Genomic DNA, 9,533 nt, shown 5'->3' on the forward strand with positions numbered 1-9,533 from the left:
GTATATGCATTCACATATCAGAAAAAGGAGAGAAATAAATAAGCAAAACAATGTTTCACGTTCACAGAATACATTGTATTTGTTTGTTATGCTTAGGATGCATAAAATTTATACTTTCAAACATTTGAACGAATAGTTGGCTCAAAATCAACCTTCTCATCCTCAATGACAAGGGCATCACACTTCCCTATACTCGTTAGGACTTTGGACACTAGAGATATGTATCCTTGACACATATGGCACATGTATCATATTTAATACGATCATCTTATTTCCCCAAATTGCTATTTATTTTTAATGTCTGGGTATAAATTTGTTCTCCACATGTTTTTTGCGAGCGCCATTGAAATCAAGCTTTTGGGTTTGGTCTTACATTAGTAAGGAAAAGGAAACTTATGCAACTTATACCATTTCTCTTTTTTTGGTGCATGCATGCATGAGCTGGCGAGTGGGCGAGTGAGTGCATGCATGTGCATGAGTGGGTGGATGGGTAGGCGGAAGCATACCGAAGGACTGCTTGGATCCTTTAATTTCTTTCCGTGTTACACATGGCCCACTGGGCACAGGCTTTGTACACAGGCCCCATTGCTGAGTTGAGGCCCTGGTTTGCTAACAATTTAGAAGGACAGTGCATAGATTAATTTTCTGTACAATTTATTTTGAAAATTGGGGTTTGCTAGGGACAGTGAATAGATTAACCCATAGTCATTACAGACTATTCACTTAGCCTACACCATACACCACTTATAGTTGTCACCGCCCAGAAGTTAATCGGGGCTATTACACAACTTTCATGCTCTTGCTTCATAAAACGCACAAACTACTTGATTGCCAATCTCTCTTGTAACTCCTAAATTCCCATACTTTACTACCAATTAAAAGTACCTTTCACCTTCTCAATCCCATCTGGGAGTGCACACCTCTCAAACACTATACCCTTTATAAGACCTTCTTCTCTTAAGCTCTCTCTCATCCCGTTTCATGCCATTTGAACCCGCCTCTCTAGAGCTGTCGTCTCTAACTTGATGTTTTCTTTCTCATTCTCTGTAAGCTCCCCACAGCTTTTCTCTCTTTAAGCAGAAAAGTTCTAATTCCCTTAGGCTAATATCTCAGTTCTATATCGCTGTCAATATATGTTAATTTGCATTCCTTTCTTATCATTTGACAATGTAATATGTTTGTCTATATATGTCTATGTATTATTGTCCATTTCCATGTCATACATACCAAGGTTGTCTCTCGCGGTCTCAAGCTGAGGAATTCTTCAGCCACACTTCAAGATCCTTAGCTTAATTATAAGCTTTTTAACACATTTTATTAGTTACTAACATAAAAACTGATCAAGTTTATTAGTTACATGAAGTTATATATATAGGAAACTGGGCCTCTTTTCACAATAAATTGTAAGGAAAAAACAACTGATACATCAACAATTTGCCTAAGCACTTAACTCTGTTAATTTAAAAGAGAAAAATGTTCGGATGTGTGATACACATCTGCCAATTGACAGATATCCTGCAATCCAAGTACATTTTTCAACATTTGTCCAAACAATACAGCATTTGAGTGCCAAAAGAAATGAACTTTTGCAAGAACTTTTGCAAGTGATTCTCATTCATGGGAAAAATACATTTTAAATTATTTGAAGATTAGAAAACATACCAACATATAGAAACATCATGAATTCATCTCAATCAGACGATATAAAAATCTGGATGAAAGAAACATGGAATACAACAAAAATTTCAGCGAATGAATCATCACACCAGAGCCATAAGTACAATCGCATTTTAGAAACATTTTCAAATGAAACAAGTCAGACTCGGTATGTATATACACATTAGTTCGATGTTGAAAAAAGGTACAAAGTGTGCATGACAAATTTACACGTAAATTACCTCATTTATTATAAGAGCTTTCCCATTTCTCACTATGTACTGGACATCTCGACGATAGAATTCCTTAGCCTTTAAGGCATTCATCACGAATCTGCAATTTATGAAATGCTAATCTATGAGATCAGAGTGGGGGGTAAAAAAGGAAAAGAAAACTAGACACCAAATTAGTTTAAACATAGCAATTTAAGGGACATGAACTAAAAATCCGTAAGGCTTTCAAAAGGAAATTTTGACAACAATTAGTATTGAGGACAGTGTTTGTAAAAAAACTCCTTGCAAAAAGAACAACATCAAATAGACATGAATCGAATAGAAACTCATATCCTATTTTGGACTAAGTTTCTTAAGATCGATCAACTGCGCAAAAAAATCCATTCAACAGATAACCATTGCACTCTCGCTGAACAATACAATTAGTTCTCATACTCTAAAATGCAGAACATTTGTATCGTATCTTCAGAATATTTGTATATTATCAAACATAGATCAAGTGATCCCGTTCAGAAGAATTAAACCTCCAAACCCTACAAGTAAACCACCCTAAGTCTTATACCCCATTTGGAGGAATCATTTATTAACAAATAGGTCAGTTCACTCCCCCACCCATTCAGGAGTTTAATAGGAAATAGCTTGATCTGCTCTGCTATTCAACGGTATGGGCCTTTCCGTCCCTCGGTTATTAAACACTGCCCAAATGTTCATAGTTTCTAGGGAGAAAAACCTGTCTCACTTATTTCCAAATAACTACAATCTTGAGTTGAGTTATTGGACCGTCCAAACAGGGCCTTGAGCAATTGGTCATCATAGTTGTTGCAACGTATGCCTATTGGCACAAGTTGTCCTTTGAAGAATCATCTGACATTTGACTAACACATTTTGTATAAAACCTTAAGGAAAACGAATAAAAGAGAGATAACATAGACAGAGTTGTCTTTTCCCTCCAAACCAAAACGCGTTTAGATTAGAGCAAGAAGTACAAGTGCAGAATCCTAGCCGTTCAAGATAACACAAGGGAGAAGGAAAAGGTAAGAAGAGAGAGGAGAAAGTCAACATCAGCCACAAAGTGACAGTCAACTTCCAGGAAGAGATCCTACTACTTTCTATTCGGAGTGAAAGTTTAGATGGAGAGTTTACAACTAGCTATCAATTTTTTGGACTTTTTCTGACAACTTTTGGAGATATCCAACTGCATCTTGAAAGAGAGGAAAATTTCCTTAAAAAGGTCGACCTACTTTGAGTTTTTTAAGTTTTCTTAGTTACAGTCACTTTATCTATGTAAATCCGCAAACGGTAAGTAAAAACTCAAATCATCTAGCCACAACATATTCTGTGTGATTTTCTCTTGAACTGTTTTACCAAAACAGTGTCTATTTATGTGGCATAATCATGCTTCTTTATTAAATGGATAACAATATCTCTTCACAAGTTGCTTTTAGGGCTTATGGAGGGAAAATTCGTACAGACCTTGCCCAAGGATCATTCTCTGACCACAGATCACTTGTTTCAAGAGCCATCTCTGCAAGAGCAACACCTTCCTCTGTCAACTCCACAGAGTTATCCTTAAGTTCCACATTGTAGTGCTGTGAAAGCAAAGAACACCAACTCTTATAGATAAGAATAATGAAATCTAAAACAATCCTTTGCATGAGAATATCAACGCTTTCTGTTAATATGACAAAGTCGGCATCAAAGGACCTCAGAGACTTACATGACCACAAACAAGTAGCTCTGCTACCTTTGCGGCAACAGGATACCTTGCCGCATCTCTATTAGCCTGTTGAATACCAAGTAAATGGAAATGAAACATAAAGTCATTATCCTGACGAACGTGCAATTGATATCACTACCATAATTACTTGGATAAACACAAAAACAATGAGAGATTTACCTCACCGCTTATAAGCAAGGGATTTCTTCCCTCATCTATAAGGACTGAGTCGACTTCATCAAGAATAGCAAAATGAAAGGGCTTTGGCCTGGTAGTTGATACGATATTATTGTTAAGAGCCAATGACTAACAAAGAAAATGATTTCAACATGATATTGTATGAAACAGTGTACCATCTCATTACAAGTTGTCCTTTACTCTCAGAAAGATTGTCCCGAAGGTAATCAAACCCAAGTTCCTGCAAAGGATACATTAAGCAGATCTAACCAAGGACAAACACACACACACACGCACACAAACCATAGAGAATCTATTTACATCCAACTTTAGCCACCAAAAATGCCTTCAGAAGCACAACAGGGAGCCAAGCAAGCATTCAATTCTAGAGCCTTCCTGACAATCCTAATAAAAGATTTGGTAACTGACGTTAAACAGCAAGAGCTATCTTACTGATAACCAACAAGAAAGGTCAAAAAACAAACCCAGTAACTTACAGAGTTATTTGTGTATGTTATGTCACAAGCATAGCTGGTTCTTCTTTCTTCAGAGGTCATGCCTCGCTGTAAATTCAACCACCTATTCAATAAGATCATTCCTCCTTCAAAAAAGGATGAGTTCAACTGTATTCACTTCATTAGATATTAAAATAAAAATATTAAAACAAAAAAAACCTGAATAAGTCCCACTGATAGACCTAAGAAATGATGAACTTGTCCCATCCACTCAGCATCACGTTGAGCTAAATAATCATTTACAGTAACCACTGCCACATAAAAGCAGATGTGAAATACTCCCACAAATAATAGTAGGAGATCACTCCTCAAGCAACATCATGTTAATATAAAACACAAACCATAAAGAATACATTGTGCAAAGTATTTAATATGGAGAAAGTTAAAACTACCAAGACTAACAGTAATTACCGTACAAAAAGACTAAAGTGATAAGGGAAACATCACTCAAAAAAAAAAAGTGATAAGGGATACAGATATAAAGAGATATTTCAACACTTGAGGGTCAACGAGGCCAGCTAATGTATCCAAAAACTTGAAAGGAAAAAGAGTACAAAATAACCTAGCCAACCAGTTTATGCAGTGAAGGTTACAATTGTTAAATAGTTTGTAGTAACTTGCTTGTTAAATAAAGTATATATTACTATTTTCAGTGACAATTTGACTAATGGCTTATTTACCTGGGAAATAATTATCGCACCCATTTAAATGGCCTATCAGCAATCTTTTCAATTAACACTCGCACATATACAATGCGCACAAACACTTTTAGTAATTGACTATGTAAGAGTTCCATTGGTGTAGCAACCAAGACATGTGGGAACAACACAGATAAGATACAAATATTGACTAGGAATGAATACGATCATATATAATGATCATCAAGTAAACAATTGTAAGCAGACTTACTCTTTCTCCAGCAGACAATCAATGTCAATAATTGGAAATTTATTTGCAGATTAACAGGTCATTAAAATATGGCGACTTATGGTCTAATTGAGGGTATAGCCCTTGATAGAGCGGAATAGCATAACAGGATTCGTATAGTGACCCCAGATAGGACGGATAAGGCTGGATGATAATGATGATGATTAACACATCATAAAAGATAATTCTGTCCAACCACGAATACATACCATGCACGCCATTGCCTGTCAGTGCATTCAGGTAAGCTGTAAAATAAATAGAAGAAAAATACTTAAAACTCCACCATATGATCCAAAATCAGTATTCTGCATTGAAAATGAAGTATGTTATGAAACTTCTCTTGCTTTTTTCTTCAAACATATACTAAGCAGACATAGCCTAGAAGGCTGATAAAATAGGCGCACAAGTAATACCTGCTAAGGTGGAAACAAGAGTCTTTCCCTCTCCAGTCTTCATCTCAGCAATAGACCCATCATGAAGCACAGCCCCACCAATAATCTGAAGTTAAAAACACGTCAAGAGTGCTGCAGCAGAATCCTCTACTTCATGGTAAGAAAAGTTTAAATTACTTGGTTATCCACGACAATGTAACCAAGACAGAGAGAGAAAAAGAGAGAGAGAGAGAGAGACGAATTAATTACCTAGTAAGCAAAAACACCAATGATTAATTGATAAATTACCTGCACATCGAAATGGCGCATACCAAGTTTCCTTCTTGCAGCTTCTCGAACAACCGCAAATGCCTCTTAAGAAAGGAAAGAAACCCAACAAACAAAAGATGAGCAAGCGCGATTGTGAGTTACACAATGAAAATGGAGTGAATAAGTGATATCAACCAGCTTGGATATCAGATAGAGTTTCCCCTTGATTTAGGCGTCGACTAAACTCGTCAGTTTTTGCACGGAGCTGCCAATACAACCGCTCTAAGTATCATCATCAAGATACAAAATCTCAGTTAACTAAACTATGCAGACCGGTTATTGTTTGGTACCATGACATGGATTACACGGTACGAAGCCATTAACAACAAAACAACTAGTAACCTACAGCAAGACCATTTATAGAGTTCAATAGAGACTAAAACGGTGGACACAGTTTCAAAAATCAAAAGAAAAGGTGGAGACTCAGAAGCCCTGGACCCGTGAGCTTGTAATCCTGATAAATTAACTTCCTAACAAAGCACAGATAAAGAGAGAGAGAGAGAGAGAGAGAGAGAAAGAGAGGTCATGAATAAAGCTACCAGACCTGCTCATCTGTTAATTTGAGAATGTGAGGCTCCAGGGAATTCACAGAGTCCACCAACCGACCATAATCGCGAACTACCCAATGGTTTAAACTGGTGAGGTTCTGAAAGCTTTTCTTCAGATTATCAAGGCCTTCCTGCAAATAAAAAAAGAACAGGACGAATGAGGCGAAGAAACTTAATGCCGTCGTACCAGAACATGATTATTGCAAGTGCACTCACCTTAACAGAAGACAAAGAGAGTGAAGAAGAAGAAAACAGGGGCCTGGGGGAAGAGCGAGAAGAAGAAAGCGAGGAGAGCAAAACTGCAGAGCTGCATTTTGAGGGGGAAGAACGAGAAGAAGAAAGTGAGGAGAGAGAAACAGCTGAGCTGCATTTGGTGGAAGAGAGAGAAAAAGCAGAGCTAGAGAGAGAGTGCAGGTAGGAGCAGGTGGTGTTTTGAGACGGCGTTTGCAGAGCGGGAGCAAAAGCCATGGCATTCATTTGTTGCTTTCGCAAAAAAATGCTTTATATGGGTTTAGGTGAGGGGAAGTACTCTGTGGTCCTCGTGATTACAAAATTCTATGGTCATTATACTTTTTTGCCGGTCAATAATTTATCGTGTGTCTTTACGCTCTTTCTTTATCATTGTCCACTTTCTGATTGGACGGTGATGGGCCTGTAATTTATTTCCAATGTTTCGAGATTATGTGCAGGTAAAGAATTGAGAGGTTAAACGCTTGAGTGGGACAGGGAAGCGGTCGCGTTCGGTTACTTTTGAGCATACTGTTTGTTTGCTTCCCGGGCAGCCAGACAAACTTTTGGGAAAATTGCATAAAACCCTTAAAAAAAATAAACAAAAAAAGGTTTTCTAATCAATTTAAACCCACCTAATTTTCTAGCAACTCCCTCCAAAAAACTATTTTTCTTAGCAAATACTCCTACTATAAAAAGTTCAAAAAAAATTACCGGAATACCCTTTCCCATCCATAATAAATCATTTTTGGATCCCAATAAAAGGAAACGTAGGACCGCACTTCTACAAACTGGACCGGCACCTCAAAACGCTGGACCGCCCTTCAAAATGTTCGACTGCCTCTTAAAAACGACATACGGCTCTTCAAAATACCGGATTGCTTTTTCAAAATGCCGGACTGCCCATTTCTCCAGTAGCATAATCCCTTGACCACTACAAGGAAAAGCTGGATTGCCCATTCCAGCAAAATAATCCCTAGACCGTGCTCTCCAGCGAAAATGATTTGTTAGGTAAGGAAAATGTATTTTCGTGAAAAAAAAAATTTACTTTTTGTATTGGGGATATTTGCTAGGAAACATGATTTTTTGGAAAAAAGTTGTTAAGAAAAGTTAGGTTGGGGTAAATTAATTAGAAAATCCATTTTGGAGGGATTTATGTAATTTTTTCGAAAAAAAATTAAATAGTTTTCAAAATTGTTTTAAAACATATTACTAATAATAAAAAATGGGAAATTTATCAAAAAAAATACTCATGAGACGACGAACTATTTTGACATCTCCCATATTTTTATTTGATTTCAAAAATTTCAACAAAATATGCATAATCACGGGTTATAATAGTTGGATTTACTTCAATAAATAGGTGAATATTAAATGATTTATCTTTTAGAAAATAAAAATAACCTTGCTATCTCTAGTACTGTTTTGGTAGAAAATGCTTATATCATTTTGTTATGGGTTTGGAACCATGATCAAATAATGGTGATTTATAAATTTTGATAATTAGATACTTTAGCTAAATGACATAGTTACTTTTGCCTAAGATACAAACTTAGAAGATTTTTTCGTCAAAAAAAATATATTCTATGTTTGGAACTAAAAAAAAGCGGGTAATTTATGTCTTTCCCTATAGCTATAAGAGAAGATAAATTACCAAAATAACTCACTTTGTTCAGGTTAGGAGCTCGTAAGAAGTAAAGTATTTAGTTCATTTGGTTCAAGTTACTCAAGTAAGGTCCGATCATCAAAGTGTTACTTGTTCATGAATACAAACTCAAGACAATAGGAAAAAAAATTTCGCTAAATTATTTAAGGGATGCCTAAATGAAAATAGTTTTGAAGGGTATCTATTTTGTTGATAAATTGTTGATTTAACAACCTCCTATTTATTTTGAGGTGATTTGAGTATTTAAATTGTATTTTTCTAGAGAAAAACATAATAAATTATGTGTCTATTTAATGTTGTGTATTGTAGAAAGGGTGAGGTTAATATAAGGTGCTCACCTTATTCTATACAAGCAAGACACATCTCCAAGTTTCGTCAAAAGATGTAGTTTCAATATTGGAAATCTCAGTATGACTTGAAAATATTTGTTCAATTTTAATTATGAAATTAAAAATTCTAAAATTGTGGCAAAATGAATAGATTTATAAGTACTTGAAAATATTAAAAATATACAATCTAGATACTATATTACAAGATGCATTATTTATAAAACTTTAATTTTCTTTTTTTTGTATCAATAATCCCGAGATAAGAAGAGACCGACTTTGAGCAACTTAGAGTCCTCTCGTTCAATAGTCTACCATTAAACCACCCTTCCATGTTGGCCAAAGTCAAAATTCAGCTTCAAATACCTCATGGCGAGGAGATCCTCGTGCTCGTCTTTGCATTCCGAGTAGCTCAGTCGTTTGCATTTTATGACATTCTATTTAAGATGCAATTTTTATAAAACCTAGGCTTATGAAAACAAAATAAGGGTGACACCTTGAATCATTGTCTGGAGAGCAATTTGGGTTTTAGAAACCTCCATGATACCTCTAAAATTAATGTCCAATACCAATCATAACTTTTGAAGATAAAAAATTAGTACAGATCTTATGGATCTACAGAAATTTATTTTTAAAGTGAAATGGGCAATCTAGATGATTTGTTACAATATACAATATTTTTAGATTTTGAAATCTTATTTTTTTTTCACAACATAATGGTCAAAGCCAAGGCGATAAATTTGAAGGCTTTGCCATGCCAAAATTACAATTCTAAGTAAGTTTGAGGTGAGACTTTACTTTGCAGTCCTATCAAATCATTTTCCTTTTGTACATACAAC

General features: G+C 35.7%; 1 protein-coding gene across 9 annotated transcripts in view; it reads right to left on the minus strand.

The window, feature by feature from the left end:
* Positions 1-6,955, minus strand: part of SECA2 (Preprotein translocase SecA family protein) — a 38,410-nt gene extending 31,455 nt beyond the window's left edge. For 6 of the 9 annotated variants that reach the window (XR_016044056.1, XR_016044053.1, XR_016044052.1 and 3 more), the window contains exons 1-13: positions 6,691-6,950; positions 6,471-6,605; positions 6,062-6,131; positions 5,906-5,970; positions 5,639-5,723; positions 5,435-5,470; positions 4,458-4,549; positions 4,281-4,346; positions 3,960-4,024; positions 3,787-3,874; positions 3,607-3,672; positions 3,363-3,478; positions 1,899-1,989 (exon numbers count right to left, since the gene is read on the minus strand). Coding sequence is in view for 4 of the 9 variants with exons in the window: in XM_088851483.1 (XP_088707609.1) it covers positions 1,899-1,989; positions 3,363-3,478; positions 3,607-3,672; positions 3,787-3,874; positions 3,960-4,024; positions 4,281-4,346; positions 4,458-4,549; positions 5,435-5,470; positions 5,639-5,723; positions 5,906-5,970; positions 6,062-6,131; positions 6,471-6,605; positions 6,691-6,942 (1,227 nt within the window). In the remaining 5 variants the exon portion in view is untranslated. Of the gene's footprint in view, positions 1-1,662; positions 1,712-1,898; positions 1,990-3,362; positions 3,479-3,606; positions 3,673-3,786; positions 3,875-3,959; positions 4,025-4,280; positions 4,363-4,457; positions 4,550-5,434; positions 5,471-5,638; positions 5,724-5,905; positions 5,971-6,061; positions 6,132-6,470; positions 6,606-6,690 lie in introns of those variants that run through there. The other 3 variants (XM_020668756.2, XM_088851484.1, XM_088851485.1) reach the window with 3 other exon arrangements.
* Between the last annotated feature and the right edge of the window lie 2,578 nt (positions 6,956-9,533).

The sequence above is a fragment of the Amborella trichopoda genome, chromosome 11, assembly GCF_054954075.1.
Source record: "Amborella trichopoda isolate Santa Cruz 75 chromosome 11, AtrichopodaSantaCruz75HAP2 v2.0, whole genome shotgun sequence".
In the NCBI taxonomy this organism is placed as follows: Eukaryota; Viridiplantae; Streptophyta; class Magnoliopsida; order Amborellales; family Amborellaceae; genus Amborella; species Amborella trichopoda.